Consider the following 18,431-nt stretch of genomic DNA (forward strand, 5'->3'; position numbering starts at 1 on the left):
GTCAGTTGTGCCGTTGCAACAGGTCGTTTGTTACGTTCGCTCAATGGAGGTGAATCTTAACGACATGGTCTTCCCAATTTGGTGGAACGCCTTCTCCATCCATCAAGCCATGCACATATGTATCTCCAACGAGTGTGTAGTGGCCTTGGGACGCATTCAGGACCGGCCGCAGGCAGAGTGGTACGTTCGATCCCAGCAATATAGCGATCGAGTCATCAGGAAGCATTTCCGGTGGCCCTAGCCCCATGCGGCCGTCCTCTGTGATGAAGAATCTTCGATAAGCGCTATTCATATCACAAGATCGGAGAAAGCCACGGATATGATCATCGTCGCTCTCATACCGCGTATTTCTGATCTCTTTGTTCTCCGCTCGAGCTTTAAGCCAGCTCCAAAACGCTCTACTGAGACAAGCCACATCTATGTCTCCGAGCCTCTTGAAGATGTTTCCTGAGTGCTCAGGCCGATGCCAAATATCCCTTGTAAAAGATGACCACATCCAACAATCCTGAGCCATTGTTCTCAAGAACCACTCTTCTTGTGTTTGTCTCCGTGAATGGGGAAGGTGTATTTCCTCTCCAAGCCCAACCATACGATAACATATCTTGACATTCTCGACATAGGCCTTCGGACTAGTATCAGGACTGGAAAGAATCGGACTGACTCGGGAAATTCTAAGCTTTGGTTCAAAGCCGTCAACCATGAGAATATCGTCTCGCCTTTCGACGTTGACCCCGCAGCGACCGTCTGCGGAGAACAGTAAGGAGCAACCGTCTCTAACTCTTGCAGCCTGAGTGTGATCCGGGGTCCTTACGCTTCTCTCAGTAACCCAGGAGGGTACTCCTGGTATTCCGGATATGGTGGTGCCCATCAGAAATCCCAATGAGCCGCCAGTCTCAATGTCGTGGAGGATTGCTTGCATGAATACTTCTTTCGGCGACATGTTGTAGTCAGGGGCTACGGGAGATGCGCCTCGCCAATCATCTACTAGCCCGAGTATCCCAAAGACCTTGTCCCGAATATCCACCGCATCGCGCAGATGTGTTTGACGCATGATCTGACGCAAGCTCAATTTCCGGCCTCGATTTTTCATCTCCTTCATCATTCCTGCACCGCTGTGCATATTGGATAACAACTGATCTATGATCTCGACGTCACTGTATGGTAGCGATGACTTCAGCTCCTCACAGCAGTATTTGTCATGACGATCTGACAGTTCAACTGCATCTGTAACTACCTTCCACGGGACAGTGATGTTGCAGTAAACCACAGTGGCCTCACGAGCAAGAACTGTCTCTTGAACGACCCAGATCCTTGTCCACCAAGGGTTAGAGAGTAACGTGTTCCCAGCTCGAACAACCGCCGGCCATTTGTGCTTGGGGATCAATTTGCGCTCTTTCACGTCAAAGAACGGCACTTCGGATAGATGTATATCCATAGCACGGGTCCCCAGATAGACGAAGAGTCCGAGTGCGTCTTCTGTCTCTTCATCTGGCTGGTGTTCTAGGTCATCTTTCTCGAAGTAAGATTCTAGAACTTTCATGTCTGTGCCGTCTTTGAACCAGTGGATGATATCTGGTCGTGCTACAGGAGCTTGTGATTCACGTCCATAACCCAGCCAGATGAAGACTTCCTGAGCAGAACTGTATATCTCGCCCATAAGCTGCACCTGTTGAGATCGCTCGTTTACATCCGACTGGTTGATGCACGCTGCATCCGCGTAGATAATCAAAGTTTCATCCGTCTTTCGCAGTCTCTGGAGCCCGTTGCATAAGTTTCGTGTAATGGCCAACGGTTCGCCATCGATAGTGATCGGCAATGTAATATTCGGATCACCCCACACATATGAGATGGCGTTAAACTTTGGATTGTCGTTGAGTGAGACCGTCTCCAGGTGGCATTTGACGTCGTCGTTCCAGGCACCTGAGTGAACATGAAGTAGGCGTATCTCTTTCCGGGTGGCGTCGAGTGGGGAATACATATTCCGTACAGCGCTTCACAGTAGTTCGCGAGAGCGTGCATGAGGTTAATGTCACTGTGCCGGTAGGCTGATGAATGCATTTCAGCTGGCAAGGTTGTCTGCAGGTTGCACGTGATTAAAGCGAACCAATCGCGCGGAATACCTACTGGGGCTGTGCTGGATATTCAGCTGAACAGAAAGCGCACATTCATCAATTCAATGTAGCAGAACAAAGGTGTATATTCCGTAGCCGTCATAAACGTCATCGTTATATAGCCGTACGGCCAAAACCATCATGTGATCTTCTTCATACATCTTTGGTCTTGCTCAATCATCATTCAAACAGCTGGCTACCATAAAGGAAAAGGTCATCATCATAATATATGAGAGCAATTTCGTAGAGGAGAACAAAGTGCCAACCCAGGATCAAGGACAAGTGTTGCCGATCCGAAAAGCAATAAGAGGAATAGGTTTTCGCTAAAACGCTTCAATGCCGTCGCTATGCAGCCCCGCCGGGTAAGAAGAGGAAGAGGGAAACGAAAGGGGCCGGGGTATGGTAGTCGTTACATATCCCAGACTGTTCGATAACGAGATGGAAAGCAGGTAGCCGGTCCCAAAAGAGATATAACATCATGGGTCGTCGGCCAGGCCGTAAAGGGTTCGTGAAGGATGCAGGTTCGTAGGAATCGTGGTATCGCTGAGCTTGGGCTCTTCAAATCTTTTGGTTCGATGCGCTCGTCGTTATGTTTTGGTGTGTCGTTGTTGCTTGGTACCGGTTTTTATACCGTAGAAAGTGTAGTCTATCAATATGTTCTTACACTCTATATCCCGCCTCTTGAAGACAACCCGAGCATCTCTCGTAAGCACGGACATAACCACGGCCGCAATAGCATGCCGAGGTTCCCGAAGGGGCCACAGAGGCTTTGCTAGGTCGTCTGCCTCCTGCCGCAGCCGCCTGTGCGGCATCGAGACCGCAATCAGAGTTCCTTGGGCTGGTGTTGCCACTGGTGGTACTGGAGCTGTCGTAATCGTTGGATGAGGAAGTGTTCCGTCGGCCTGCTCCTATCGGTGTTGGCAGTCCCTGGGCACCCTGGCCGGGCCGTTGTCCTGGGTACATTCCATCGTTTACCGAAAAGTTGCGGCAGATCATGTAGGCTCGAGTGGCGGCGGCGTTCTTGGCTAGCTCTTCGCTCTCGTACTCCACGTCAGTCGAGTACTCTCGGTTGTTCACTCTGACGGTTGAACCATAACCATAGCGTGTTCGGTAGGTTTGGAAAAGTGGGTCGGGCCAGTGGCGCCTTTGGCATAGGCCTATACCCGAGAGTCAGCAACCAGTTCGCTCGTCAGTCTGCTACCATGCAGCAATTTCGTGGATGACATGTTTTCCGGGTCCCTATCGTGTGGGTCTTCTACACTAGACAGGGCTGTAACCCATGCGTCTTACGCCAGCGGGTAGCTAGACAAGATCCTCATATGACTTGATTGATATCCGACTATATGGTACCATGTGTCTAAAAAGAAAAAGTGTTCTGTTACTAACCTGTCAGGTACATAACGTAGAACATGTTGATGTGTTCGGATGTGATTATTGACGTGTAATTGAGCGATTGGAACGACTGACGGCGCTTCGAGGGTGAGCTGTCAGTCTGAAAGCAGGACTACTGCTGCGGAGTATATCTGAATTGGCAAGCGTTCGTTGGTGGCGACGATAGTAGGCCGAGAGAAGTGTTCGTGGCAGTGGTTGTACGACAGTTGTTACTTTTAGGGTGTGGTTGACAGTTGCCAATAAAGGATTGACAGCTGTACAAAAGAGATAGAAAGCGTTGATGTATGAAGAGCAAGGAAGAGGGAGCGGCTTGCAGTCAGTCGGACGGGGATGGGGGGAGCATATGTGCCTACTGTGGGATCCAGCAATATATTGCAGCAGGCGAGTGTAGCATGTATCCAAGCGCGTCTCGCCCGCCAGTAAAAACCGAGGGGCAATTGGGCTTGTGGAAATGAATAATCTGCGGGTCTTGTTGCGGCTCTGAATGAGGGAGACCCATAGTATGTGCTGGCGGGCAAGTAGCCAACGGTAGAGGTTCCAGAATTTTAGCTAGCAAGAGACTCAAACCTCAAAAGGTACAGTCTGACCGGTTCGCTCTTGCCACCGTGCTGCGCGCAGTAGCGCTGTAAAAAAACGGCTGGCGATCGGAGACAATTGCTGTAACCCGTTTCCTCAAGGCTGGACATGTCTCGATCGGCATTGTGCATGTTTAGACGCCTGAGAGGGACGCATCAACAACGAGGTGGCCAGCATGCGTCCTAACAGCGCTCTTTGCTCGTATCTCCCGGATGTAATGGGCCCACTAATGCAATATGCAAATGAGGGGAGAACGCAAGTACGTCAGACTCTGCACCCTTTGTCAAGTGTACCGATACCATGAAATCTTGGCGACAGAATGCGTGATACCCGCGGATGATTTTGAGGGGCAGGGTCTGAGAGGGATCAGAGACCAGGCCAAACATGCAGCATAAAAATGGGACTGCTAATCGACTAGGGTACCAACCGCCAGAGTCGCGACTGGAGGGGGGTTGGACACGATTGTGTGACTGCAAGACGATGCAAAGCATAGTGGCTCGAAGCGAGCATGCGTCACAACAGGCATAGCATGGAGCTATCCGGCAGCCCCAGGGGCGAACGCAAGATGGTGATTGATGCGTTCGAGGGTTCGAGGAGATACCTGGGGTTGGTGTTACCAGAAAGCATCAAGCGTCACTGCCAACGCATACATGCAGAAAGCACGGTCCTCGGAATATCGCTACTTGGAAATGCGCCTGCAGCTCAAATGGGAAAGGGTCAACGGCTGTTAGCTGTAAGTTAGCTGTAAGCCGTGTGCATGCAGGCATAAATTGGCTGTTGCGGAGACTGTCTGAGCGCGTTTGCAAACGTAGTGGAGTAGAGCTGGCCAGGCGATGATTGACGAGTGAAGGACTGCTGGAGGGGCCAGGCGTTCCTGCGCAAACGATCCCGGTCCATCGAGAGAGATGAAGAGTTCACAGACCTGGGAGTTCACAGACCTGGGACCCTGGTGGTAAGGCATCAAAGGCTCCACTTGCCCAATGTCAACACGTCGAACATGGCAGGCTGCCAAGCTCAACATGAACAGGTCTGGAGAATTTTTCGACGTTGACACAAAGAGGATCATGCATCGGGCGGCTGCAGAGTGTCCTCGACAATTGACCTGCCGAAGTGGATAGCATCAGGACAAAGGTTGAGGGTGCACAGAGCAAGTCGTCGTGGAGCGGACGCAAAATTCGGATGATTCGATAGGCTGGCGCGGTTCACGACAGGCAGCGGTGCATGGCTAGGTCCCAGGTCCCAGTAACGACCGCTTCTGTCTGGCGCCGATCCAAGATGGTGGTTGATACATGGAGCGGGACGATGGCGCTTGTGAATAGCGGCAACGAAGCGCAAGGAACCGCCACTGGCATAGTAGACAAAGAATAGTGTTTGAAGTCGGGCGAGCGCGTCCACGGCCATCAGAATCTGAGCGGAGATGTCGAACGAGCTTCAGAACTATGTTGCACGCGCGGGAGATCTGTGGATGACGCGAGCGCGCCAGCACGGCCACCCGCCCCAAGCTGCAAAACAGGCGGTGAAGAAGAAGCCAGCGCTGTCAACCATGCGCCCCTCTTTCTGCGCAGTAATCTTTGACACTACGCATTAGCAAGAATCGCATTTCTTTGACTTGTTCGACAGCGCGAGGGCGCCCATCTGGACCGCAGAGTCGTCGCTCCTGGAGGCGTCATGTCGTGGACATGTCGTCTTCGAATCGGCCTGATTCCATCCACGGGCTACTGAAGACCCACATGTTCGAGCCCTTTTCCAACCAAGAGCATACTCACCCTCCTGTTCAGCCTCGCGCGGTAAGACGTGGTGCTACAGCCGGGTGTGTGCAGGGTAATCTAGAGGGGCCGGGTTTCGACGTCCATTACCGATGCTCGATGGGACACGACGCTCCGTCCCGAACCTCCGAATCTGTTATTGCACCTCTCAGGGTCCATTCACATTACACAAATCGAGGTGCGGTGGCCAGTCTTTCACGCTCATGTGTGACGTCCAGCAGGAGATATTCACCGGCATCGGATAGCGGTCTACTCACGACGCAAGAACATGCCTAGTGACCGCTTCATCTCTGTAGTGACCGCTCGTCTCTGTAGTGACCGCTCAGTCTCTCCAGCCAGTGATATTCGAATTCATACTTCAAGCCTGGCTGCGTAGATGCAGCCCACCACGACTACTCGTCATACGCGGGGTCAACGGTCGTGCCCACACCATCTACTGAATACGGCATCTACAAAAAAGCAAATGTAATTAGAGCGTACACAGAAAGTGTACTACGACTCGATCCACCTACACTGTGCAAAGCGTAGGGGAACCGAGGTTGACGTTGACGTTTCATATGGCTCTCCGCCTACCGGAAGTCCGACAGTGAGCGGTAATATAACATCTTGAGCAGCTTCATATATAAGATAACCACTCGTCCAATTATCTCGACTATACAAACGTCTACTGAACTTACATTCAAGCCACAAAAACAATCTATCAAGATGCCTAAGATCGTCCGCCTCACCCTCTTCAAGATCCCCGACCAAGACCTGGTCAAGGAAGCCATCCAGATGTACAACACTCTGGCCCAGGACGCGAAAAAGGTACGTCAAAGCATGACTTGACCGCCCAAGTTCTCTTTCCTGTTCCAGAACTACGTACATACCCGCTGTTAGACGGTCATGGCCAGCACATGTAGAACGTGCCACTCGTGCATAGCGCCCCTGCACGTCGGACCATCTCGTCACCTCGGAACCCCAGATTATTCTAATCGCCCTCGGGCTATTTTCTGCCTCTCGATAAGACGAGGCGGACGATGGCGTCAACCCTCTTGAGCGCGCGGAGCAATGTCCCTGGCGGGTAACCGCTGGGAATATTGCCGCGGCTAGGAGAAATGGGGTGGGGGTGACGAGGCGGCTGCAGCTGCTCGTCGCGCGGAAACAACTCCGCCTCACGACGCACATATGGGACGCCTAGAATATCCCTCACCATGGAACAACGCTAGAGATATACCGACAGCATCCGCGCCGACACTCTCCCGAGGCTGTGCTGTTATCGCAAGAGAGCATGCTAACGTCATGTTTGTACAGGACGGCAAGAACTACATCCAGCTCGCACAGGCCAACGCCACCTACGACGACCAGCGCAGCCAGGGCTACACACTACTCGCCCGTTGCATATTCGAGTCCAAGGAGGACATGGACTTTTATGACAACCAGGATGAGGCACATGCTAAGATCAAGGCGCATTTCAAGCCAAAGGTCAACTCACCGCCGCTGGTCATCTACTCGGACATGTCGTGAGATCTGAGATTGGATATCGATTGATTAATTGATTGTGGCTTAACGCCCTAAGATTGGACATCGAGCACGTAGCGGAAGTCAATGAAAGAGTAATAATCTCAGTTTCATCAGAGTGATTCAGCGTGATGCTGCCGAAGCTTTACCAGGTGGCGCATACCTCATGCTTTCACAGCATATCACAATGGCGTCCAGGAATGACGAAAGAAACCATTGCACGATGCATGCACGTTTACAGAAGATGATTGTGCTGTTTCATTAGGATTATAGGATCTATCTACAGTTCAGTCACTCGATCGTCCTTTGTCTCAACTGACACCTTTTGTTCGGGAAATATGTTGGTTCACGACTTCCTGAACAGCATCGCCTTTGGAGTTGCAGTCTTTGAGGGAGTAATTACTATTGAGATTAGACGCCAGCTACGATTGAAACATTTGATGGACCTGTTCATTGACCAAGGACAGAGCCATGTCCACAAAGCTTAGAACAATGCCTTGGTCGAAAGAACTTCACTTCTTTATCCAGGCCAAAGAAACCAGATCCTACCATTGTTTGAAAACACATTTGTGTCAATCACGAACAACGCATCTCACTACAACTGTAAGTATAACCATCGACTGCCTGTCATCTAATAGCGCTTGGGATTCCATACTATATATTGTCTACTCCTTGACGGTTCCTGGTCAAACAACCACTCCAACCAAAGCTACAACTTCAATCATGGGTGGATGCAAAACTCTTGCTCCCCACATATTGGGAGGATATAGCGACTCGGAGGAGACAGTAGACACACAAGTACCAGAAGAACCAACAGAGCACACCCACGCTCCCGGAGTGATGCCAGAATGGTGGAATTCTACCTCTCCTCTATCATCCCCACCATCCTTACTCTGCTCCCCTACTCCATCCCCTCCACCCACTGCAGTTCGAACACGCGGCAGCCGATCACGCACGCCAGCACCAACACGCAACAGCAAGCCCCGGAAGTGTTTATATGTACCCAAGAAGAAAGACCACTTTGAACATCCCCCAGAAGACACAACGTCGTCTTTCTACTGGCCTGAGGATGCGGAAGGTGACACTGAAGCAGACACTGGAAACGACACTGAAGAAGATACGGAAGACGCGAAAGATGATTCAGAAGGGCTATCATCGCCCGCGCCATCAGCGTCATCAGAATTGGCTGATGAGAATCCGGAATCACCCCCTACATCTCCAATCGTCAAAACCCCGACACCTAAAAAGGACAAGAAAGGGAAAAAGGACAAGGCATCGCCGGTAAAGTCCAAGCCAGCACACAAAACCACGGTAGGCGGCAGGGTCAAGAAGAATAAGACACCGCTAGTAAAGTGCAAGGCAACATATAAGACCCCAAGACAACTCAGGCGCGAGAAAGCAAACACTATAGAGAAAGTGCAGTGCAATGGTCGGACGAAGAAGAACGCCCAGTGCGGGCACCAGAAGACTGTGCCAAAGGGTGAGACGTGGAACTGCGGTCGCCACAAATAAGTAGTGAATCAGGTGTACGGTAACTTATTGTAGTGAATCAGGTCGTGTACGATAGCTAGTTATAGTAAATCAGGTCGTAAGATAGCTTGTTGTAGTGAGTCAGGTCGAGGTAGCTTATTGTTTGAATCATGTCGTGTACCATAGCTTGTTGTTTCAATCATCGTTCTTTGCTCATTGTTCAATCATCGTTCTTTGCAGATTTGCATTCATACTTGAAGTACAACATATGTTCTTCTTCACCTGTCTGATGTCATGCCGAAGCATCGCCTTTTCCAAATTCCCATCCATCGCTAAACCCAAGAGACAAAAGCATCCCAACCCAGCCCAGACGCTTTTCGTTCGTAAATCACCCCATGTTAAAAAGTGGAGAGACGCCCGTAGAAACACCGCAAATCTATATGCTGGTGGTATGCAGAATATACAAGAAGATACACGTTATTAAAAGGTGTAGAGGATTGCGTCGACATCGTCCGATCGGGTATCTCGCGTTTACATGATGATCGAAGGAGCTGTATATGTTAGTGAATGTAGTCAGATACGTGTGAATGGTTGCTTACTGTCAACGTTCTGCTTGATGGACTTGTGGGGCAGGACGGAACCACCGTTGACGTAGACCTCGTCGCCAATGGTAACGTCGTCACCGAGAACTGTTATGTTCTCGAGACGCGCCCACTTGCCGACGGTGCTGTTCCAGCCAACAATAGACGACTTGACCCAGGCGTGGTCCTTGACACGGCTGTTCTTGAGCAACACACAGCGTTGCAGACGGACACCGTCGCCAATGACAACATCTGGGCCAATGGTGACATTAGGACCGATGCGGCAGTTCTTGCCAATCTTCGCCGAGGGATCGATCAGGACGTTGCCGCCGTAGACGTATGGCTCAGAGGCTGGTGTGAGCAGCTTGGCGTTCCTGCGCGCCAGAGATGAGAGGTAGAGACAGGTGCCGGACAAGAAGTCCTTGGGCTGTCCAACGTCCATCCAGAAGCCCTCGAGATCGAACGAGTGCAGCAGGCCGTCCTTGACAATGGCAGGGAAAGTCTCCTGCTCGATCGAGGTAGGGCGGAGCTCAATGCGCTTGAGCACGCTGGTGTTCATAATGTAGATACCGGCGTTGATGCGGTTGCCGACGAACTCGACGGGCTTCTCGACGAAACGGTCAATCTTGGAGGCGTGGCCAGGCTTGTGGACTACGACACCGTACTTGGACGGCTCCTCGACCTTTGTGACGACAATAGTTCCCTCGTCGCCGTGCTGCTTGTGGAACTCGGCGAGCTGCTTGAAGGGGTAGTCGCATGTGACATCGGCGTTGAGGACGAAGAAGGGCGAGTCGTCCTTGCCGAGGACGTTCTCAGCGAGCTTGAGGGGACCGGCGGTGCCGAGGGGCTCGGTCTCGACGGAGAATGTGATGGTGACGCCGTATTGCTTCTCGTACTGCGCAGCGGGTTATTATGTGTTCTGGATCACAATTGAACGGGTATACTGACGGTCTTGAGCGCCTCGGCCATGATCTCCGGGCGGTAGTTGACCGCGAGGACAACATCTGTGACGCCAGCATCGGCAAGGGCCTCGATCTGGTGCTGGATCATGGGCTTGTTCGCGAACTCGACGAGCGGCTTGGGGTAGGTGAGGGTCTGCGAATGGCGTCAGTTCTGCAATTGCTTTTGGCACCGCGGGGCTCTCAGCGAGGGAGACATACAAGAGGCCTCAGACGGGTGCCGAACCCTCCGACGAGAATGATGGCTGCATTGGCTGTTAGCGGCGTGTCTTTGGAGCGCAATTGAGTGCGTACCTTTCATGTTGGCGGTGTTGTGTGCTGTGTGTTGTGTGAGAAAGTAGAAGTGAGAGTTGTGTCTCGGGAAGGTGCAAGCGAGGGAAGATTATAGGTGCAATATAAGAAGAAGCAACACCAGCAGTAGCAGTGTGAAAGCGCAGGTCAAAGTCAAGGAGCTCGGTGGTGAGGCCAGCTGTAGGTTATATGGGTTACTTCGCGTCCACAATTAGCGGAGCTAATGCTCCCTGGCTTCTAGCTCCCTGATTTCCCCTTTCTTCACCCACCGCATGCGCAACCCCTCGGCCGCTACCCTCGTTAAACTGTCCTAACGTCCTCAGCCCTTGCAGCCACTGTGGCCAGATGCCCCGTTCCTGATCGCTCAGCCTATCCGCTTCTAATTCTAGCATCGTGTTGCTGTGCATCTAGCCAGACTAGCATCGTATAACATGCACTGGCTGCAACCTCATCACGAGGTGGATTGCAAGCACCAGCCCGTTTCATTTCTGGTCACTCTGCCTCAGTTTTATGACCCTCCACCACGTGCCTCCAACGCCGTGAAATTGGAGGCGTCGGACCTTCAGAATCTTTTGATTACGCCTCGGTCCCCACGGCGGTCGGAAGCTATCCGCGCCCCTGGAACCAGCGGGATGTGGCTAGCTGTGGCTGACCGCCGTCTTTCTGGGGACACGACCAAGCTTTATCCGCCTGTCACCGTCAATGCTGGTGCACATGATCATTGTAGATCTGTCCATATCCACGGTACTCCCATTCGGCCCCTCAAAGTCACTTCACGATGTTGTTGCTGCAAGTCAGTGGCTATGCGACGCGCGTCGTATTCCCGTGGCGAGATTGACACACGATCATGCGCCCATGACGCTTACGCAGCGGCGGATACGGTAGATAAAATAGAACACTACTTCTTTCAACCATTCAACATTACTCGCAAGCTATTGCTGTGATGCGTTTCCTTGTTTGAGGGCGACATTGGCTGCCAGCGGGACTCCCCTCGGCCATTACGACCATGGGCGTGGAATACCGAGTACCAGACTCTGTTCCCCCGCATCATCAGATTTCGGTTCTGAGTTGCCATCCGAAAGGTTTTTTTGTATTAACATCATTAATATACTTTGACTACATTTTATGCTAATATCCTATCATACAGTATCCAACAAAAAGCACTCTCAAACTCCCAAGACATCCAGTATATACAAAGAGCAATGCCTCTCATAGCTCAACTCCGCTTGCGGAAGCTCATCGACCTCAGGGCGTCGCCTACGCTACTGCCCCGCTTAAACATACCCGGTCTCTTGCCTGGCCCACCTGTAGGGCTCCGGTCCTCTGGAGAAAGAGACACGTGCGAGGTTCTGTTACCCCCCGTCGGCGACGTGTGCGCCTTGGTCGGTGTCTTGACAGAAGCATCGCCAAACACATACTCCCTGGCGAAGATCCAGTTTCCGCGCTCATACCTCCACAGGTCCAGCCCCACAGCTCTCCCCTCCTGGTTGCTCTCGCTCAGCTCCTGTCTGATCGTCGCAAAGGCCCCGTCAACCTTTTGCTCGTCATCGACTTTGTTCATGACCGTCCAATGAGGTCGGAAGCCACCTGCATCCTGCTCACTGAGGAAGGCGGACCACTGTGACTGCAAATCTCCATGCACGTCTTTCATCTTCTTGTACCCTTCATCCACGTTAATTCCAACGCCCTTGCGCATCCGGAACGGTTTGCCCGTTGATACGTCAAACGGCTTCATACTGGTCGCCGTCTGCGAGAGCCCCTGCTCCAGCGCATCCATATGCGAATGTGGCAACGCATGGAAGAGCGTCAAATGCGCCCCAGTGCGATTCAAGTGCTTCGGAAAATACCGATTCCGCATCTCGTCCATGGGTTTAGCCAGGGAGTCCGTAAGTTTGAGCGTAAGAACGTAGACCTGTTCATCTTGGCTCGCCGTGTTCGGCCTATGCTCCTGCCTAGGGTAATGACCTGAGGGCCGGCTTTCTTCCACAACATAGGGTTCATTATTAGCTTGCTTTGGGCTAGTTTTTCCTTCTTTCTTGGTGCTCCAGCCGCGGAAACTCGTCTTTGCGCGGATGCCGGCTCCAGGTCGTTGGGGTTTCTTGGTCTGCTCTTGCTGCTGCGTTTGCGCTGCCTCAAAGGATGCGCGTAGATCCGGGTCTGAACAGGCTCGGGCTTGGATTTGAGGCTGCCGGACCCCACCGTTGGGCGTGCTGACGGCGGCGGCGTAGGTGACTGCCATTGTGCTGAAACGTGGCGCTGCTGCTGATGTGATACCGTGGAACGGTCCTGGTGCGAGAGATTGACCGAGTTGCCTGAGGACAGCAATCCTCATTGAAAAAGGAATGTGGCTGGTGAGTACTGACTTCCATGTGCAGCCGGCCCCTTGAAGATGTTCTACGGAACTTCGGAAGATCCATACGTCACTGAACGGCCGCTAGTGATGCGCCCGCGCTATGTGGAGATGTCTGTCTGATCAAGTATCGGGTTTAGGGGTCAAGACATCCTCGTGACTTTGCGACAAATGTCATTATTGTAGGCTTCCAAATGTGTTTAGCATTGATTGTGTAGATGTGAGTTGTATGTTGAATTGAATATTCATAGCTCGTTATGTTCTTTCGTATTGCGATGATCCACAATTCTAGGTTCTACACAGACCAGCTGTGTGCAGTTGATATCCAATACTCCAACTCCTATTTTTCGACAGTATCGAGCACTTAGATCAATGTCTGCTGATGATGGGCCATCTTCCAACCGCCTGTCGCGCCATCTGTAGACCCCTCCAGCACCCACGCGCTCGAACATATAGCCCTAAACGTCTCGCTGTCTCTTGACGCTTCTACGCGATAATAGATCAAAGCGCTGTCCTTGCCCAATATGACCACCTCGTCATGACTGAGTTTGTACGACTTCCAGGGCTTGAAATCGGGGCCTTGCAGCATTGCATGGACTGTTGGAGAGGACACCGAAGGATGAGGTCACCCGGAAAGATCATGACTGGATTGCTCGAGAGAAGCGGGACGAGGTCGGCGCCAGAACTACACAGAGCTGCCCAGGCTTTGTGTTCGAGCGAGCATATCGCGGCGGTCAACGAAGGGTTGGTAAGCGTAGGGGTCGCCATTGTGGGCTTGGATGTCGCAATTACTCGACTCGGTTTTTATGAAGTGTTCGCAGAACTGTTACTTCCTAATTATCGTGGATATCGTGATGGTGAGTTGGCCAAGATGCCGGCGCTGAGTTCAAGGCAGAGGCTTACCCCGCGACGCGAGTGTGACATCACCTCTAATCGTTGACGTTTGTCTTAGCAGCTTCTTTGACACTTACCGTTGGCCTAATCGTCCCCGTACTATGCGAATTATTGCAATGCGCTCGCAGACTGTCCATGGTCGCATTGTCGCATCTCAACACCGGGTACACTCTGCAGCGAGAGCCCTTTTAATGGGGCAAGACAGCGTTGCCACGAAGGCTCGCATGACTGGCGCATAACGGATTGCCATCGTTGGACATTCCCACGCGATCCAAAGCGATAGTCGCCACTGAAGACGGCTACTTGCCCGGGCGGGCTCATGCCGGTATATGCGGGGTGGTGCTGCGTGTAAGCGGGTCCGTAATCGCGACGTCGTATCGCGCATCCATGCTCTGTTGACTCTGTCGAACCATGTCGGCCTGAGCGATGCGATAAGTAGCGATGCAGCGTGTGAACTCGGATGGCGATTGTTCAAGGTTTGTCGATGACTGTCCTCGGCCGCAGAGGCGCCGTGTTGAGCACCGCAAAGGCGCAGTTGCCTTGGGTGGCGTCTACGTCACATGTCCGGCGCAAGGTGGTCCAGGCTCCAGACGATAACGGGCGGTGGGCCAGGCGGGGAACTGCGCGGTGTACTCATAGTGAATGATGGCCACGACGGTGTGAGAAATACAATGGAGACACAACGAACGATTAGTCAAGTCCGCCGTGAAGAGACAAGCTGAATAATAGCAAACATCGATAGCAAAGTGAGTGACAGTTGCCTGCCGTGGCGGTGGAAGGTCCCGGAATGTTCCCGGGCGCAGGCGCTGATTGGCGCACGGGCGCTCGCCGCATCATTACTCGCCCTTTGACCCCGTCACTGCCTCAGCCTCTCCCATATAAACCAGCCTCTGCCTGCTTCTCTTCCTCCCTCCTCACACCACTTCTACACTCACCCTCTGAAACATTCAGACACCCAACAACTACCGAATACACACAGCACACCCGCAATCATGCAGATCTTCGTCAAGACCCGTACGTAGTCACCGCCACCGCCATGGCCCGCTTGCGCCTCAGCTGCTAACATCTTCACAGTCACCGGAAAGACCATCACCCTCGAGGTTGAGTCCTCCGACACTATCGACAATGTCAAGAGCAAGATCCAGGACAAGGAGGGCATTCCCCCAGACCAGCAGCGCTTGATCTTCGCCGGCAAGCAGCTTGAGGATGGTCGCACCTTGTCCGACTACAACATCCAGAAGGAATCTACCCTGCATCTCGTCCTCCGCCTTCGTGGAGGTATGCAGATCTTCGTCAAGACTTGTAAGTTGCCACACCGCCGCTACGACCCAAACAGCTACTAATACTGCTTCCAGTGACCGGCAAGACCATCACTCTTGAGGTTGAGTCATCCGACACCATCGACAACGTCAAGTCAAAGATCCAAGACAAGGAGGGCATCCCTCCGGATCAGCAACGCCTTATCTTCGCCGGAAAGCAACTCGAGGACGGCCGCACCCTGTCCGACTACAACATTCAGAAGGAGTCCACATTGCACCTTGTCCTCCGCCTGCGTGGTGGTATGCAAATCTTCGTCAAGACCCTGACTGGCAAGACCATCACGCTCGAGGTGGAATCAAGCGACACTATTGACAACGTCAAGTCGAAGATTCAGGACAAGGAGGGTATTCCTCCGGACCAACAGCGTCTCATCTTCGCCGGAAAGCAGTTGGAAGACGGCCGTACTCTCTCAGACTACAACATCCAAAAGGAGTCTACACTTCATTTGGTGCTTCGTCTCCGTGGTGGTATGCAGATCTTCGTCAAGACTCTTACCGGAAAGACCATTACATTGGAAGTCGAGTCCAGCGACACGATCGACAATGTAAAGTCCAAGATCCAGGACAAGGAGGGTATTCCTCCGGACCAGCAGCGTCTCATCTTCGCTGGTAAGCAGCTGGAAGACGGCCGAACGCTCTCAGACTACAACATCCAGAAGGAGTCTACTCTCCACTTGGTGCTCCGTCTTCGTGGCGGACAATAGGTGCGCCGATGGTTATGATGGTTGACGATGGTTCTGCACGGCGTTCACAGGATGGTCTGGTCTGCGGACTAAGATCTGGTCGGTTTTGTTCATAGTTCTTAAGACGGCTACTAAAGCCTAACAATGCATTCAAGCATGCCTACGGGCTGAGAGTTCTCTCAACATCATCGTTCTTGTTGTGTCGTCGCTGTTGTGATGTTGTGTCTGGTTGCGTTGATATTAACCTTCAGCACTACAACCACGGACAGTCAAGGGCATCATCTCGGTGCTCAACACATCACCGACAACTTGATGTGTAGCAGAGGTCCGGTTATGGTGGAACCATGACACTTGTCTACCGCGGCTCATTTCCGACAACCCCACTCCATGTGACGCCATTGCCAATATCTCCGCTAACTCCATCAACTATCTCCATAAACTATATAGGCGACACAACTGTCAATCCACAGGTAAGAATCGGTGAGACCACTTATGGGCCCACCGATTAGCTTGACACTCCGATCTTACAAAGCCGCGCACTTCCAGCGGTCTTTCTATCAATCTCCGTCACCTCCGCAGCTACACATATAAGAATCACATTCCGCCGTACAAACATACAACGAACTACCGTTCGACGAGCTACCACTATAAACGAAATATCCTATCACAGCATTATCAGTTGGAACAATGGCCGACCAGAAGATGCAATACGTCAAGTACGCTCGTCCCGATTCCTGAGCTTTGATTCGTGATAGCAACGACGGTGCTGACAGAAATCAAGCTTGGGCAAGTCTGGCCTTAAGGTCTCAAAGGTCATCCTTGGTGCGATGAGTTTCGGCTCGACCGAGTGGCAGCCATGGGTCTTGAACGAGGCTGAGAGCTTGCCACTGCTCGAGCATGCATACAAGTCTGGTATCAACACATGGGATACTGTAAGCCACACTACCCCAACCATTGTATCCCCCAGGGAGTGCAATTAAACGAAAAATACAAGCTTACAACATAGAATAGGCCGACATCTACTCCCACGGCATCTCCGAGAAGATCATTGCGAAAGCACTGAAGCAATACAACATCCCACGAAACAAGGTCGTCATCCTCTCAAAATGCTACTTCGGTGTCAACGAAGAAGATCCCAGCTTAGGGATTGCAGCTGTTTCAACCAATGATGGAGATATGGTCAATCAAGTCGGCCTTAGCCGCAAACACATTTTCGACGCGGTAGAGAAGAGCGTGGAGCGACTAGGCACATACATCGATGTTCTACAGGTAAGTTGTGACGGTACGAAATACATGTGAGACATACACTGACTTCGCACTAGATCCACCGACTTGACCGAGATACGCCAAGAGAGGAGATCATGAAGGCTCTGAACGATGTCGTCGAGAGCGGGAAAGTCAGGTAAGTGTACCTGCACAGAATGCATATGAGACATCTACTAACATCGATCCTCCAGGTACATTGGTGCCAGCTCCATGGCCGCTTGGGAATTCCAAACACTTCAGAACATTGCTGAGAAGAACGGCTGGCACAAGTTCATCTCCATGCAAAACTACTACAACCTGATCTACCGCGAGGAAGAGCGAGAGATGATCCCATACTGTCAAGATACTGGCGTCGGCCTTATCCCTTGGTCTCCAATCGCGCGAGGCGCCCTCACAAGACCCTGGGGAGACCGATCGTCCAAGCGCGCTGAGACTGACAAGTTCCTCGACATGCTTGTACACCAGCGCGAGGATGCCATTGACAAGAAGATCGTTGAGCGTGTGGAAGAAGTTGCGAAGAAGCATAATGTTAGCATGGCATGTATCGCTACTGCTTGGACCATAAAGAAGGGTGTTTGCCCTATCATCGGATTGAGCAGCAAGGAGAGAATCGACGAGACAGTGAAGAACAGTAACTTCAAGCTTAGCGATGAGGATGCAAAGTACCTTGAGGAAGTGTACGCACCCAAGTTCAGGCAGGGCTTCTAAACGGTGATAACAAGCAATTGTATAAGATAGCCACAAAATACATGTAATGATGATCTGAAGTACTACCAGAAGGCTCGAGAGTCGTTGGGAAGCATGCGTGATGGGTGCTTCACTCTTAAGGACTGGAGATTGGTGTTATACCCTGAGCAGATTCCACAACGCACTTAACAGACTTGTCAACAATAAGTCCAGATCAATCTGATCAATCAAGCAGTGACAATTTGTATTGCAAGCCAAGCCAATCCAGCATATCGTAAGATAGTAGTCGATCAAGCTCAAAATTGCCAGATTGATTGATCAGATTGATCGGACTCAGCCCGAGCGTGAGGCTTTTGGATTTGCCGTAGGAGCGGTATCGTGATAATTTTCTGGAGTTGAAGTTACCTTTGGCCAACGACATTGACTGGAGACTCTATCCTCAACACCACGATACAGCTCCCCGTGCGCCTACAGCAGCTTCAGCTCAGCTTCAATCTACAAAACAAGCTTAGCAGTTGCCTAATTAGGCAATTGTAATACTATCAATCTAATCAATCAAGCCATTCATTCTAAGCGTTTTTGATCG

At 51.8% G+C, this 18,431-nt stretch overlaps 8 protein-coding genes across 8 annotated transcripts; 4 read left to right on the forward strand and 4 right to left on the reverse strand.

Moving 5' to 3' along the window:
• Window positions 1–40: 40 nt before the first annotated feature.
• On the reverse strand, window positions 41–1,981 carry CC77DRAFT_935582 (hypothetical protein; the record flags this gene model as incomplete). Its single annotated transcript, XM_018534448.1, has 2 exons — window positions 41–601; window positions 662–1,981. Coding segments are annotated over 2 exons (1,881 nt in total), but the record flags the coding sequence as incomplete, so codon positions are not given.
• Window positions 1,982–2,374: 393 nt separating this feature from the next.
• CC77DRAFT_86302 (hypothetical protein) lies at window positions 2,375–3,891 on the reverse strand. Its single transcript, XM_018533469.1, has 2 exons — window positions 3,498–3,891; window positions 2,375–3,268 (listed from the first exon to the last, which is right to left on the reverse strand). Exons 1-2 carry the CDS (start codon window positions 3,520–3,522, stop codon window positions 2,772–2,774), a joined length of 522 nt encoding a protein of 173 aa, XP_018386264.1. The 5' UTR covers window positions 3,523–3,891; the 3' UTR covers window positions 2,375–2,771.
• Window positions 3,892–6,550: 2,659 nt separating this feature from the next.
• CC77DRAFT_1008864 (hypothetical protein) lies at window positions 6,551–7,351 on the forward strand (the record flags this gene model as incomplete). Its single annotated transcript, XM_018523562.1, has 2 exons — window positions 6,551–6,652; window positions 6,938–7,351. The coding sequence occupies 2 exons, from the start codon at window positions 6,551–6,553 to the stop codon at window positions 7,349–7,351; spliced, it is 516 nt and encodes a 171-aa protein (XP_018386265.1).
• A 717-nt stretch (window positions 7,352–8,068) lies between these two features.
• CC77DRAFT_1050209 (hypothetical protein) lies at window positions 8,069–8,908 on the forward strand (the record flags this gene model as incomplete). Its single annotated transcript, XM_018527617.1, has 1 exon — window positions 8,069–8,908. The coding sequence occupies one exon, from the start codon at window positions 8,069–8,071 to the stop codon at window positions 8,855–8,857; it is 789 nt and encodes a 262-aa protein (XP_018386266.1). The 3' UTR covers window positions 8,858–8,908.
• Window positions 8,909–9,346: 438 nt separating this feature from the next.
• CC77DRAFT_1061411 (nucleotide-diphospho-sugar transferase) lies at window positions 9,347–12,978 on the reverse strand (the record flags this gene model as incomplete). Its single annotated transcript, XM_018528428.1, has 6 exons — window positions 9,347–9,366; window positions 9,415–10,291; window positions 10,345–10,491; window positions 10,557–10,600; window positions 10,650–10,673; window positions 11,931–12,978. 6 exons carry the CDS (start codon window positions 12,976–12,978, stop codon window positions 9,347–9,349), a joined length of 2,160 nt encoding a protein of 719 aa, XP_018386267.1.
• Window positions 12,979–13,360: 382 nt separating this feature from the next.
• Window positions 13,361–14,303, reverse strand: CC77DRAFT_1031219 (hypothetical protein; the record flags this gene model as incomplete). The annotated part of the gene is made up of 3 exons (XM_018526648.1): window positions 13,361–13,593; window positions 13,626–13,700; window positions 14,291–14,303. The coding sequence occupies 3 exons, from the start codon at window positions 14,301–14,303 to the stop codon at window positions 13,361–13,363; spliced, it is 321 nt and encodes a 106-aa protein (XP_018386268.1).
• A 512-nt stretch (window positions 14,304–14,815) lies between these two features.
• On the forward strand, window positions 14,816–16,048 carry CC77DRAFT_1020486 (polyubiquitin). The gene is made up of 3 exons (XM_018525052.1): window positions 14,816–14,904; window positions 14,965–15,192; window positions 15,246–16,048. The coding sequence occupies exons 1-3, from the start codon at window positions 14,883–14,885 to the stop codon at window positions 15,911–15,913; spliced, it is 918 nt and encodes a 305-aa protein (XP_018386269.1). The 5' UTR covers window positions 14,816–14,882; the 3' UTR covers window positions 15,914–16,048.
• Window positions 16,049–16,579: 531 nt separating this feature from the next.
• CC77DRAFT_935746 (Aldo/keto reductase) lies at window positions 16,580–17,866 on the forward strand (the record flags this gene model as incomplete). The annotated part of the gene is made up of 5 exons (XM_018534454.1): window positions 16,580–16,608; window positions 16,674–16,824; window positions 16,904–17,161; window positions 17,215–17,294; window positions 17,350–17,866. 5 exons carry the CDS (start codon window positions 16,580–16,582, stop codon window positions 17,864–17,866), a joined length of 1,035 nt encoding a protein of 344 aa, XP_018386270.1.
• Between the last annotated feature and the right edge of the window lie 565 nt (window positions 17,867–18,431).

This window comes from Alternaria alternata, assembly GCF_001642055.1.
Source record: "Alternaria alternata strain SRC1lrK2f unplaced genomic scaffold CC77scaffold_10, whole genome shotgun sequence".
Classification (NCBI taxonomy): Eukaryota; Fungi; Ascomycota; class Dothideomycetes; order Pleosporales; family Pleosporaceae; genus Alternaria; species Alternaria alternata.

Bases quoted from the DNA above. Each gene is read 5' to 3' on its own strand.
- CC77DRAFT_86302 (XM_018533469.1), bottom strand. From the start codon at position 3,522: ATGTTCTACGTTATGTACCTGACAG. The intron at 3,269-3,497 runs GTTAGTAACAGA...TCTCGGGTATAG, and splicing joins CTACGTTATGTACCTGACAG to GCCTATGCCAAAGGCGCCAC.
- CC77DRAFT_1020486 (XM_018525052.1), top strand. From the start codon at position 14,883: ATGCAGATCTTCGTCAAGACCC. The intron at 14,905-14,964 runs GTACGTAGTCAC...ACATCTTCACAG, and splicing joins GCAGATCTTCGTCAAGACCC to TCACCGGAAAGACCATCACC. The intron at 15,193-15,245 runs GTAAGTTGCCAC...TACTGCTTCCAG, and splicing joins GCAGATCTTCGTCAAGACTT to TGACCGGCAAGACCATCACT.